The sequence below is a fragment of the Podarcis bocagei genome (genome assembly GCF_964188305.1).
Source record: "Podarcis bocagei genome assembly, chromosome: 5".
Classification (NCBI taxonomy): domain Eukaryota; kingdom Metazoa; phylum Chordata; class Lepidosauria; order Squamata; family Lacertidae; genus Podarcis; species Podarcis bocagei.
In genome coordinates, this window is record NC_138129.1 from 2,291,057 (window position 1) to 2,304,700 (window position 13,644).

Consider the following 13,644-nt stretch of genomic DNA (forward strand, 5'->3'; position numbering starts at 1 on the left):
GTGTATTACCACTCACAGCGCAATTGGGATTCTCGTGAGAGTCTGAAGCCAGGCATGCATGCTCAGAGCAGCATGCTGTGGCATTGTCACTCGGCCTCAAAGCCAGCGGGGGGACCTTGGGCTAGAGGGGGCGTGAGCTGTGCTGATAGGATTGATGTTGCAGAGGTCAGTCTTGGCGGGGGAGGAACCCAGTCTGGGAAAAGCAGAAGAAAGAAAAAGCAGACCACGTCTTGGGAGCAGGTGAGACTGGGAATAGTAATTCAAGGCTGCAGAGAGCGCAGTGTTTCTCAGAAGGTGCAGACACATGCTGACAGCTGCTAGGAGCCACAGGTGAGAGTTGTGTGCAGGATGGGGACCAAAGGTGGACAAAGGACCCCAGAAGGAGCACAGCATGTTCTTCATCAGAAGTACTACCCCCTTTCCCCCCACATCCCACATCAAATGAAACGAGCTTGGTCTGCTAGGCACAGAAGTGCCATGGCAAAAGGACTGCAAATGAGCAGGCAGGCTAAACACACACACACACACACACACACACACACACACACACACACACACACGACTTGTTTATAAGGATTTTCCAAAGTTCTGAGTCATTTAAGGATGACCCTGTTGCAGTGGGAATGTTTAATCGCAAGTTGGGCAGTGTGTGTCCAAAAGGTGCAGGCCAGATTCTTCCATGAAAATGTACGTGGTTTTTGTGGAGAGCTTTTCCTGTGAGCTGCAGCTCTCCAACCTGTGACTTTCTCACCTGGCATTCAGAGCAAGACAAACCCTTTTCTCCTGGGTTTAGCGGGATTCTGTATTAGGCTTTTTGCTGCTTGCTCACCACTGCAGAGAACAACGTTCTGCAGATCAAACCCCGCTGCTCATCTTCTCCCTGGTCTGGAGTGGAAAAATTGCGAAGTCAATTGTCTTTGGTCCCGCTGGCTGGAGTGGTGAGTGGGCCAGTCACAGGAGACGGGGCATTCTTGGTGGTGGTGCCTGTGCTCACAGAACTCCCCCCCTCACCCGGTTGCTTAACAATAACATCAAATAACCCTGCAGGAGAAACCTGTAGATAAAGGCTAAATACATCTTTATTTGTCCAGATATACGGTTTGGAGAAAAATGCTTTTTCAGTGGTGCTGGAGATGATTGTGCCAGTTGCACTCTGTTAAGACTTGTGGGTTTGTGGTTTTAATTGTGTCTTACTGTTCTGCTGCTTCACTTGATTCAATTTACGTTAGCCCCCCTGTGCTCCAGTTGCAGGAAGAGCAGGTTACCAGAACAATGAACGAGTATTAAAGCCCAGTGAGTGCAGCAAAGCAGGAAGCGCCTGCTGTGCCTCGCCATCTCTGTCACCTTAGTTCGTGGCAGTGCAAAGCTTTGGCCGGAGACGAGGTTTGCGGGCAGCTTGAGAGTGGCATTTTGTACCCAAAGGTCAGCATGGATTTGTCATTCTCGGGGAAAAACACAAACAGTGGGGGGTTTGGCTGGGACTTGGTGGTCTTGCTTGCGGTGACCTTTAAGAGGAAGGAATGCAGAGTGTTGTGTCTCTCCAGCCCTGAGAAGCTAATGCCTGGGAGTGACGGCCACTGCTGACGACTTGTCAGAATATCCATCGCTCAGCCCTGCATTGAGCAAAGCGGGGTCATCCTGTATCTGTCATTTAGATTGGGGGCAGAGGCTCGGCTGGTGACCTGCAGGCCCCCTGGGGAAGGCGCCGTTGCCAAGAGCTGCTGGAACTCCTCTGAAATGTTGGAAGGCAAAGCAGTAGACTTGAAACGCTGCGTTTTAGCAGAAGTGAGAATGCAAGGATCATTTGAAGTGAAGTACCTGGGCAAATGCGGCTTTGTGGAAAGGGAGACCAGAGAGATGTTTTGAAGGCTCCCCCCCCGCTCCCCCCCAAAAGGAGTGCTAAACTGAGCTGGCTCTTCACACTTGATTTAAGGTTGGTGCTTTGGCAGGAGGAGGACGGAGAGGCGAGGTGGATAAAATCCCCAGCGATAAAATTAATTTGTGGACAAGGCAGCTCCTGTGCTGAACCAGAGCCAAGGATGCGAGAAAGCGGTAATGCTCAGGTGGTGGCTTAAATTAGCAAAGGCTGAGAGCCTCCTGGGAAGAGAAGCTGCTTCCTTATCCAGACCTCTTCAGCCCAGCTGGCAACATCTGCAGCAAGTTGATTCTGAAAAAAGCTGCCTCTTAATGGAGAGGGATTGCAGACTTGAAACAGGCCTTGTGTGAGCTTGAAATTTTATTTTGCAGCGATGGCAACTGGAACGCAGAAGAGAGCTCTCTCTCTCTCTCTCTCTCTCTCTCTCTCTCTCTGTGTGTGTGTGTGTAGCCAAGCTGAGGCTTGAGGGCATGGCTGACAGAGACAAATCCTGCTTTCCTTATCCCCTCCTTTTCTCCCCCTTTGGCCTTTCCAAGATGAATTAACGGCACAGGGACTTCAGCATCTTCTTGATTCCCTACCTGCAGAGCTCTGCACAAAGATATTTATCCTGCTGCATCCCTGAAGGGCCGCAGTTTACAATGATAAGTTAAGCCCCCACCCTGATAAATCTTGACACTAAGCCGCACTCTCTGATCCACCCAGATAAGGACTGCAAGCTAAATATCCCTTCTCCCATCGTACTTGCCCCCATTCACTAGAAAGCCAGCTTTCAGATGCTTGTCTTAACAAAAGTGAGGGAGGTGTGCAAGAGTGGAAGAGAGTTCGTTACATGATGGAGCAAGTTTCAGGATACACATGAGCCCATGACGTGCCTGTTTGGTATGCTGTTTATTTGATCGATAGAACCCTCCTGGTGATCCCAGTGGGACCTTTGAGTGGGCTGGGAGGCTGCTGGCGGAGCCATCACTCCAGCATATAATGTATTTTATTTGTTTATTGCATTTCTATCACACTTTTTGTCTTGGAATTTCTACCTCCCCCTGCCCCAGTTAGCACAGCCAGGGTGTTCTCTGTGGCAGCCTCTAAACTGTGGAGCCCTCTCCTCACAGATTTGCTTCTGACACCTAATTGATTTACCGTATTTTTCGCCCTATAGGACGCACTTTTTCCCCTCCAAAAATGAAGGGGAAATCTGGGTGCGTCCTATGGGGCGAATGCAGGCTTTTGCTGAAGCTTGGAGAGCGAGAGGGGTCGGTGCGCACCGACCCCTCTCGCTCTCTAGGCTTCAGGAAGACATCCGCAGCCTAGGCAGCCCTGCGGGAGTTCCCGCAGGGCTGTCTAGGCTGCGGATAGCAGCCTGCTTCCTGGAGCGCCGGGCGCGCTGAAAGGCGTGCTGAAAGGCTTCGGGAACACATCCGCAGCCTAGGCAGCCCTGCGGGAGTTCCCTGCAGGGCTCCCCACGCTGCGGATAGCAGCCTGCCACCCCTGGCGCGAGGGGCGCCCTGAAGCAGAGCACCCCTCATGCCGGGCAGACATCGGCCAGCCCCACAAGCTCGGAGGACAGCAGGGAGGCGCAGCGCCGCCATCCCGCTGTTCCTCGACCTGGTTCGGTTTCCCCGACCTGGTTTTAGGGGAGGGAATGGAAATTTCCCCCCCTTTATTTACCCCCCAAAAAACTAGGTGCGTCCTATGGGACGAAAAATACGGTAACTGATTTACACTGTACTTTTAAATAGTTGTAGTCCTCTCTGGGACCCCATTGTAGAGGGCCAACAGCAACATATCTAATGAATAACAGCTACAACTCCTCTTTCCTGGTGGGCCAGAGAAAGTTTTCAACATTTATGAAGTAGGCTTTGTGGGCTCGACATTCAGCAGGGCCTTTTTTCCCTGCTGCAGGCAGCTTCAGTCTTCTGTGGAGAAGCGACAACTCTGATGCTGTGCTATGTTGGGGAGCCTGGCCTTGGAGTCCGACTATGCATTCCAGAAGGAGGGAAAGGAGGAGCACGAGAGGAAGGCAGTGAGCTTCTCTGCTGCCCTAGGAAGTTACTTCAGGAGGCCTCTATGTAGGACACCTCAAAATGTGGGTTGCCTTTTGTGACGTGCAGAGAATAGGTCAGGATTGATCGTCGCGTATTGGAGAATAGTCAAGTGGGCCTAACGAGCGGGAATGTTTCTGACGGAGCTGCACTGTGGTTTAAAGGATCTATCTGTTACATAAGCCCCGAGTTACAGGTTTGGGAACAAGAAACCAGAAGTTTGGAAACCAGAAGTTTTTGGTGGCAGCAGCATCCTGGCCCAGTTGAGCACGGCAGCCTCATTAGGAGTCTGTTTGCTTTCAGGTTCGCAATGGCAGCATGACATCCACAGATTGGATTTTTGCAGTCTTTGAAATTATTCCCAAGTAAGATAGCGAAAAACAGAGAAACAGGAATGGGTTGACCCCAGAAGCTTTGAATTTTGCAGGATGCCTTGGCTGTCAGATCACCTCCCTTCCTTGTCAATAAAATTAGGGCTGCTGCCCATACTAAATTCTATGATTCTACTCTGCCTGTGTGACATGCCCTGCAGCCATACCCAAATGGTCTAGCTTGCTGTCAGCTAATTCAAACATGGGTCCTGGTACCTCGGTCCCCTGCTGCTCCATGGACTGGTGTTGAAGATAAATGGGGCTATCAAGTCTAGGGCAGGTTGTAGCCCCAGGAGCAGCCGAGTGGTGTTGGGTAGAGCCATAGATGTCATGGGCCTTGCAAAGACTCTGGGCTGTCTCCTGAGAAAAGGGGAAGTCAAAGAAATTAGAGAGCCAGGTGGGATTGCAGATAAACTCTAGCCACAAACAAAATGTTCAGCCACTGCTTCCAAGCCATAGCTAAAAAGATTAATCTAAATTGGCTAACGATCACTTTCAGATGCAATTACTGCAGGCAGCACCTGGCACTCCCAGGCTCCCCAGCACCACTTCCTAGCCAGGTGTCACCCTTGACATCACTTCTTTCATCATCTCCAGAACCTTTGATTTGTATGCCGCTTTTCCATCATTGAAACTCTGTTTGAGGCAGCTTACTACATGAAAAGATTTGCCTAATTACAAAAATATAACAAAAGCAACCACAGGCAATGAAGAAAACGCATGTCAAAACACACACCACCAAATAAAGCAATTGCCATGTTGGTTACTGACTAACTTAAGTACTGGAATCTCGTTTTGCAAGGGATCCGGTTGTTGTGGTTGCAGTGTCTGTGTGTGCACAGCGGAAAAGGGGTGTCTTCATTGCTGCTGCAAGCAGCCTTGCCTACTTGGAAAATCTGGCGTTCCTTAACGTTCTGTACATGTGTCTATAGCTGTGGTGGATCTTCTGCAGGAGCTTACAGACATCGACACCCTTCATGAAAGTGAGGAAGGAGCTGAGGTCCTCATAGACGCGCTGGTGAGTAGCCCCTTCTGGCCAGACCACCTGCCTGGGTGAGAGCCCCCTGTGGTTGGCTCTTGGCTTGCATTTCCTTGTAACACCAAGCCAGGATTTCCTTACCACGGCCATACACAGCCATCTGTTTGGTTGCGACTATTGAGAGATGAACAGTGCTTTCAAAGGCAAGCACTCAGCTTGAAAGAAGAGGGTCAGGGCCAGTGTGCATTGCCATTTGATGTTCTCGTGAGAGCATGCAAAAAGCCTCACAGGGTGAGGCCAAGAACCCACGTAGTCCAGCATCCTGGTCTCAGCCAACAGCTGGACCTGGTGGGCCCTGAGTGCAACACCCCCTCCTCCCTCATGATCCCAAGCAACCTGGAAGGGAGCACAGCGTCTGAATATGCTCTGAACAGCAGGTGGAGAAGCTCAACCATTGTGTCTAGCAGCCACGGATGCGCTTCCCCTTTTGAAAAATGGTTTCTCCACGGGAAATCTGGGGACAGAAAGGACTAAATGGCAATAAGAACAAGAGGAGAGAATATCCTTGGTTAGAGACATCCATGCTTCCGAATACCACTTACTGGAAACCACAGAAGGGAGAGGGCTGCGCTTGTGCCCAATTCCTGCTTGTGGGTTTCCCTTTGGGGCGTCTGGCTGGCCCCTGTGAGAACAGGATGCTGGGCTGGGTGGCCCATTGGCCTCATCCAGAAGGCTCTTCTGATGTTCTGACGTTCCCTTCTTCCTCCTAAACTTCCGTTTCTTCCCTGCTGAGCTCCCCTTCCACCTCTCTCTTCCAGCCCCTCTTGTTTCGCAGCAAGCGATGGTAGGCAAAGCAGCTGACATAATTGAAGGGCGCTCCTCCTCCACTGCGGGAAATGCATCCATGCCCTAATCAGAAGCTTGCCTTTTCCTGGGGAGAATTCTTGAAGTTTAGCTGGCCAGAACTGCCGAGCTGAGCGGGCTGTATGGGGCTGTGCTGGAAGGGACGCCAGGCCAGCTGTCAGCGCTAGTGCGAACATCTCAATGTGAGCCTTTCCACCCTCCATTTCGAGGGGAAGGGGTTGCTGCGCTAGTGAAACACCTGGGCTGCTCTGCGGCCTTTTGGCTGCTCTGCGGGGGTGGAGAGGGCAGGGAGCTGTCAGTTTGGAGGAGCAGAGCAGCGGCTGCAAACTTCTCCCCGACAATCTCTCCTGCCTCTCCGTTTGTGATGTTACCTTCCAGAGGTTAATTACCGTTGCCCCAAATGAGTTCTTCTGGCTGGCCTCTGAGCTTTTTTAATTACCGGCTCTTCGTTACAAGAGCCGGCCGAATGAATGAGATGGCGAGGCTGGGTGGGGGTGGGGGGTGGGGAGACCAGAAGTAGGTGCCGAGGCTGTGTTCTGAATCTGTTGCGCAGAGAAGCAATAAACCTGGACAAAAGCTCCTTTTGTGCCTGCTCCTTTCTTCCAAGCCTGCTGACAATAGCCAGGTTTCGAGAGTGCTTTATTGTCTACCTTGAGCGAAATGGGTCACGGTTGACTTCTGAATGACTCCCCTTTATTTTACGGGAATAATTACTTTCTGGACATTCGAGCCAAGGTCACTGGATTGCCCGCTAACGTGATTTCACACCCCACGAGTGTTGTGGTGTTCTGACATCAAATTGTGAGGGTGCTCTGGTCCGTGGAACTGGATAGGGTATCTTAACGGACCATCTAGTCAGATCTGCTGGAAGAGCAGGAGTTGGTCATGCTCAGCTCTGTCCACATGGTTAGATTCCAGGGGATGCTTTCTTGAACGATTCTTGTGCCAGCAAATCTTCAGGATGGAGCATCAAGGAAACTCATTACTTACTGCATTTATTTATTGAATTTATACCCCACCTTTTCCTCCGAGGAGCTCAAGGGGGTGGACATGGTTCTCCCACCCTTCATTTAATCCCCACAACAACCCTGTGAGGTAGGTTAGACTGAGAGGCAGCGACTGGGCCAAGGTCACACCCAGGGAGCTTCATGGATGAGTGGGGATTTGAACCCTGGTCTCTGTCAGGAGTGCGTGCAGGAGCCAGGCCCTGGGACCAGTAGGGCTTTGCAGGACTGGGGCCTTCCTGAGTTTGTTCTGGGGAGGCAAGGCGCGGCCGCACAGGTGAGGCCGCTTGGTAACTCACTGCACCTGGTGGCAAGAGCTGGGCAGGGATATAAGGTCCGCATTTCCCTTTGGCTCTTTGCCACAGCAACATGCTTCCTACCTTGCTGCGTTTGGCTTCTTGCTTCCTGATCCTTGAACCGTGGCTTCTTGACTCCTTGCTTCTCGACCCTCGGACCCTTGACTTCGTGACTCCCTGCTTCCTGACCCTCTGACCCCTGGCTTCTGGACTCTCGTTCCTGCTCTCACCCCGCCATCTTGCCCCCAGTCCCGACGTCCTCAGCTGGGACTTTGATCGCCCGTAGACCGGACCGTGACAGTCTCCCAGGTCTTAGTCCACCACGAACCCCCACACCATTACTGACTCTCCTTGCTTCAGGTCCATCCTGCGGACTCCTACCCACCCAAGAACTCAGGGTCCTATGGATCGCCCTTGCGGAGCCTAAAGACATTGTGTTTAGGTTTTCCCACCCTAATGTTTGCCCGCAGGGCTGTCAATGGCTCCTAGCCACAGTTGGAGGCAGCAGAGCTTCTCCGTACCAATTGTTGGAACTGCAGGAGGGGAGAGGCTCTTGCGCCTGAATCCCGCTTGTGGGCTTCCCACTGGGGCATCGGGTTGGCCCCTGTGAGAAGAGGATGCTGGGTAGATGGGCCCCCTTTGGTCTACCCCAGCCGGCTCTTCTTACGTTCTTAAATCCAGTAAATAATAGAAATAAACAATGAGAACCAGCTCAGTGAAATCGGTTGCAGCATAATAGCAGATGTCTTGGCTTGCTAAATTGTGCTCAGAGTGAATGTTGTTCGTGTCCAAAGATAATTTTAATCAGATAAAATTACCGTCAGCTGCGTCCGTTGTGTAGGCTACATCATAAAAGGCAGGGAGTGATTGCTTGGTGTGAGTTCCCTCCCCCTCCCCCTTTTGAAAAGGCGGCATTTCTTCCCTACGGCTTTCATTATGCGTAATTGCTGGCCCTTGGATTGTGCCCTCCGCAGGCGAGCAGGGCTGGAATCCTGCTCCATCCGCAACTGGCAATTGCTTTCAAGGCTGACAGGCAGCTGATGCCCAGTTGGGTTGTTCCGCTTGGCACTTTGGAATGCGGGGAGATTATAAGTCAATCAAGGCGTGATTTAGGGAATAGCAGACATGTGACAAGGTTCACATTCTTCAGGTGTTTTTCTGTCGTGTCTGACGTAGGAAAGTTGTCCAATTAATTACGGGGGAAACACTGCAGTGGAGTTTAAGGGGGAGGGGAGCTTTGAGAGCCAGCTTCTTCCCTTATCAGAGCGCATCTCACTGCAGTGTTGGTTGTAGTTGTTATTATTATTATTATTATTATTATTATTATTATTATGTTTTGACTTCTGACTTTCCGCCAACTCCTCTGCTTTGCACTGATTTCTGCCACCCCCACTCCCTTAGGAACCCCTCTCCTAACCTTTATGTCTCCCTCTTTTGTGGCTCAGGTTGATGGGCAGGTGGTTGCCTTGCTGGTCCAGAATCTGGAGCGCTTGGATGAAAGTGTCAAGGAGGAGGCAGATGGTGTCCATAACACTCTGGGTAAGGAGGGCTTGACGGACAACCTCTCATCGTGGACCCAGTCGGCAAGGACACAGATGTGTGTCACTGTTTTATAATGTTCATAGAGCTCCACGTGGTGGATCTCATTTGAGAGCAGATGTACCTGCTGGTGTCGGGGTCTGGGAGCAGGTCTTAGAGTGCAGCCAGGCCTTGAAATGTCAGCTGTGCTATCTCTTAGCAGTATATTTGAAGGCAATCAGCTGAATAATAACTCCATTGCTCACCTTGTTCCATAGCGAGGGCTTCCACGTAACATTAGGAATGTAGGGACATACCTTCAGCCATCCATTATTGAGTGGAAATAATGAGTTGAGGTGTATCTGCGACTACCCTGCTTTCATTCACACTGATGTTTCCCTCGCAGCCGGGTGCTGGAATCAGATGACAATCCACTTAAGCGCCCTGTTTCCTTGGAGCAATCTCTTAAATCGGCTCCACCACATTATAATGGCCAGCAGCTCCTCTGAATCTGTCATCTTCCACTCAGTTTAAAAAAAAAGGTTGATATTTTGCTGACTAGATATACCTGTAGAGGAGATAAGAGGGAAGGAAAATGTCTGAAGACTTGGTGCTGGAGTCTGGGAATCTGAAATTCCTTCTGGGTGCAATAGCTATTGAGGTGTAGATGTAGATAGATGAAAATTGAGTTTTGTAGCTGGGGGAGTAGCGGGGAGTGCAGGAACTTGAGGTTCTCTCTCTCTCTGTGTATGGATAGTTCTTCACTTTATTTGGATGCTGGAAAAGGAAGTTGCTTCTCCCCATAAACAGAGCAAGCAGCAACCAAGAAATGCCTTTTCCATACACAGAATCGCTCTTCCTGGGCGACATTGCAAAGAATGACCCCAAAGTAATGGCACTTGTGACAGAGCTGGTTGGTTTGTCAACAGAGAAAAAAACTTCACAAAAACAAAAGACCCTCTGCTATGTAAGGCTTTTTACCAATTCAAGAAGAGCAGCTGGTGGTTTTTTGGGTAGGGTGTGTGTGTTCATAATTATGAATTCTGGTTTAAGCCTGGATATTTATTTTCTTTTTAATTTTTGTTGATTTATTAACTACCCCAAAAGTGCAATCTTAACGAGATGAAACCCCTCCCCACACCAAGAATCAAAAGTTTAAACCATAAAGTGTCCCAGCTCCGGAGGCAAATAGTTCAAATATAAAGAGCAACTCCAAAGAGGGATAGTAAAGTATTAATTCATACAGAGATTCCCTTTACAAATAATAAAGATTTATAAAATATGAAAGTGTTCTTCATCTGTGAGTTCCATCCTAATCGAGAATAAAGTTTCTATATAGTATTAAATGAGCCAGAAATTTGCATGTACTGTGACAGCACTGAGTCACCATGTGCCTTAATATCTGTAAAAGAAATAAAACCGTGCCGTAACTTTCTTTTTCTTACCTGTCCCTTCCCCGCCCTTCCTTCCAAAGCTATCATTGAGAACATGGCAGAGTTCCGGCCAGAGATGTGCTCAGACGCTGCCCAGCAGGGCCTCATGCAGTGGCTCCTCAAGAGGCTGAAGGCAAGTCACACAGGCCTCTCCTGGCTCATGCGCCAGACACTGGTTTTGGCACCTCTTGTCCTCCCTTTTTATTGCTCCCCCTGGCTAGCTCTCAGCCTGTGGTGCAAGGAGGGAGCTGTGGCCCAAGACAGGTGTTTCCTTGCCAGCTCTTCTCCCACCTCCTCTAAATGACTTCGGATCTCCAGGGCCTGATGAGCTGCACCCAAGGGTACTAAAGGAGCTTGCAGATTTATTCCCAGAGTCGGTAATATTTGAGAATTCTTGGAGAACAGGCGGAGTCCCTGCAGACTGGAGGCAGGCAAATGTTGTCCCCGTCTTTAAAAAGGGGGAAAGACTTAGGTACTACCGACTTACCGGTCAACTTCATATCGATACCAGGAGAGGTCCTAGAACTTAGATGTGTTCTAAAGCAGTGCTGCCTCCAACTGTGGAGAGCAGAGCAGAGCCATCTTGGCTAGGAGCCATCAGCAGCCCTCTCCGATTCCATGAACTTGTCCAATCCTCTTTTGGTGGCCATCCCTGCCTCCAGTGGCAAGGAGTTCCATAGTTTAACTCTGCGCTGTGTGAAGAAGTGCTTTCTTTTAGGATGAGGAGGCAAATGAAGGCAGTGTGCCCCCAGTCTGCGCTCTCCTTGTCCTTCATGCCTTTCCTTTCAGAAAAGCTGGCTGAACCAGGAATGCCCAAGGGCCCAGTTTTTCGTTTGAGCAGAGCCATTGTCCTTCCATCTTCTCCTGCTCTCTGGCTGCCACAGGTCCCCTTGCGCACTCCTGTAAGGAATATGCCGCCTGCTGCAGAAACCCATAAATGTTCCTCTGTGACCCTATGCACTTGTTAGCAGAAGCAATTTGTAATTTGCTGGTTGCAGGTGATAACAGAACTTACGTTTTCTGCTCTCTTTCCCCCCCCCCCCAACCCAACCCACTATTCTAATTTTATTCTAGGCAAGTCTGTCTTGAGCATAAAACTGGTCTCTGCTTTGTAATTATCCTGCTAACTCAGTGTCTTAGAAACTGGGGCATCTAGGAATAGCAATGCAGCTCCTCCATTTCGAGGCACCACCGTCGCCTTTAAAATTCCCAGTCCTCGGTGCAGGATCCACACCTTTCCCCTCTTACTTCCCACACTGGAGGGTTCCACTGGGTTTGATGAAATGTGACCAGGTGGCAGAGACATCCCAGTATAGAGGAGGGTCATTAATGGGGAGCTTGCTCGTTCGTGGGGCAGTGATCTGGTGACCTTCCCAGGGTTTTCCTCCCTGTTTGGAGAAAGGGAGAGTAAGAGGCAGCATGATAGAATTGGATAAAATCACGCATGGCATGGAGATAGTGGCTCAGGAAAGGTTTCCCTCCCTCTCCCATGACACAAGAACTCATGGACGTCCAGTGAAGCTGAATTTTGGAAGGTTCAGGACAGAAAAAAGAAAGTCCTCCTTCACACAGCCCATGGCCACCAACCTGGAAGGATTTAAAAGAGGAGGAGTAGTAGTTTGGATTTGATATCCCGCTTTATCACTACCCGAAGGAGTCTCAAAGCGGCTAACAATCTCCTTTCCCTTCCTCCCCCACAACAAAGACTCTGTGAGGTGAGTGGGGCTGAGAGACTTCAAGGAAGTGTGACTAGCCCAAGGTCACCCAGCAGCTGCATGGGGAGGAGCAAGGAAGCGAACCCGGTTCACCAGATTACGAGACTACCGCTCTGAACCACTACACCACACTGGCTCCCCTAAAAGAGGATTAGACAAATTCACAGAGGAAATTCCTGGAAGCCACAGGAAGGCTGAGTGCTCTCGTGCCCGGATCCTGCTCTCTGGTTTCTCACAGTTGGCCTTCATGAGAGAGCAGGGTGCTGGGTCTGATCTAGCAGATGCTCTCCTGATGCTCTCACCTGACCGGCTTCTCTGCTCTGACTCTTCCAACAGGCAAAGATGCCCTTTGACGCCAACAAGCTGTACTGCAGCGAAGTCCTGGCCATCCTCCTCCAGAATAAGGACGGTGAGAGAGCTGACCTCGGCGGATTGGTATTCTGCTGGGCTGTGCCTCTGGCTTGTTTCAGATCATGACAGCTTCCGCACTCACTCACTCTCCCTCTCTGCTTCCCTCCCCATCGGTGCCTCGCCCCTCCTGCCTTTGGCTTCCCCTTCCTTCTGCTCACTCTCTGTCTCCTTCCCTCCTCTTTCTCTCCGCAGCTTCTGTACTCTGTCAAGCCATATTGATTTTGTTTGCTGATATATCGGTGTTAGATGGCTGTAAAATCTGACAGTTGGCTTCATTCTCCCCCCCCCCTCTTCCTGTAGACAACAGGGAATTGCTCGGGGAACTGGATGGAATCGATGTGCTGCTTCAGCAGTTATCTGTGAGTAATTCGCTGCCATCTTCCCTGCCATTGGGAGCCCCAGAGCCAGGCTTTTAGAACCGGGGAGGAAGGGCAGGAGCAGAGAGCAGCTCCCAGCAGTGGCAACGGCAGGTGCTTCACAGCATCTATGCGCTTCCAGGCGCATGCCTGCCATCCTGAGGGGGGCACATCCCCATTTGCTTGCTGCCAGCTTGGATGACTTTAAAAGAACCATTGTAGAGTTGGAAGGGGTCTAGTCCAACCTCTTGGGGCATTCATGGAGAATTTGGTCACGAGGGGCTCCTTGTCGTTACTTGCTTTATTTATTTCATTGCATTTATAAAGGTAAAGGGGCCCCTGAACATTAGGTCCAGTCATGGCCGACTCTGGGGTTGCGGCGCTCATCTCGCTTTATTGGCCGAGGGAGCCGGCGTGCAGTTTCCAGGTCATGTGGCCAGCATGACTAAGCCGCTTCTGGCGAACCAGAGCAGCGCACGGAAACGCGGTTTACCTTCCCGCCAGAGCGGTACCTATTTATCTACTTGCGCTTTGACGTGCTTTCGAACTGCTAAGTTGGCAGGAGCAGGGACCGAGCAACGGGAGCTCACCCCGTCGCGGGGATTCGAACCGCCGACCTTCTGATCGCCAAGCCCTAGGCTCTGTGGTTTAACCCACAGCGCCACCCAAATCCCCTTTTCTCCGAGGAGTTCAAGGTGGTGCACACATGGTCCTCCCCCTCTTCATTTAATCCCCACAACGACCCTGGGAGGTAGGCTAGGCTGAGAGAGGCAGTGAGT

The 13,644-nt window shown here is 50.7% G+C and overlaps 1 protein-coding gene across 1 annotated transcript in view; it reads left to right on the plus strand.

The window, feature by feature from the left end:
* CTNNBL1 (catenin beta like 1) overlaps window positions 1-13,644 on the plus strand; it is a 94,110-nt gene that overhangs the window by 25,304 nt on the left and 55,162 nt on the right. The window contains exons 5-9 of the mRNA XM_081196419.1: window positions 5,210-5,307; window positions 8,878-8,971; window positions 10,425-10,516; window positions 12,435-12,507; window positions 12,810-12,868. Coding sequence (XP_081052545.1) covers window positions 5,210-5,307; window positions 8,878-8,971; window positions 10,425-10,516; window positions 12,435-12,507; window positions 12,810-12,868 — 416 coding nt within the window. The remainder of the gene's footprint in view (window positions 1-5,209; window positions 5,308-8,877; window positions 8,972-10,424; window positions 10,517-12,434; window positions 12,508-12,809; window positions 12,869-13,644) is intronic.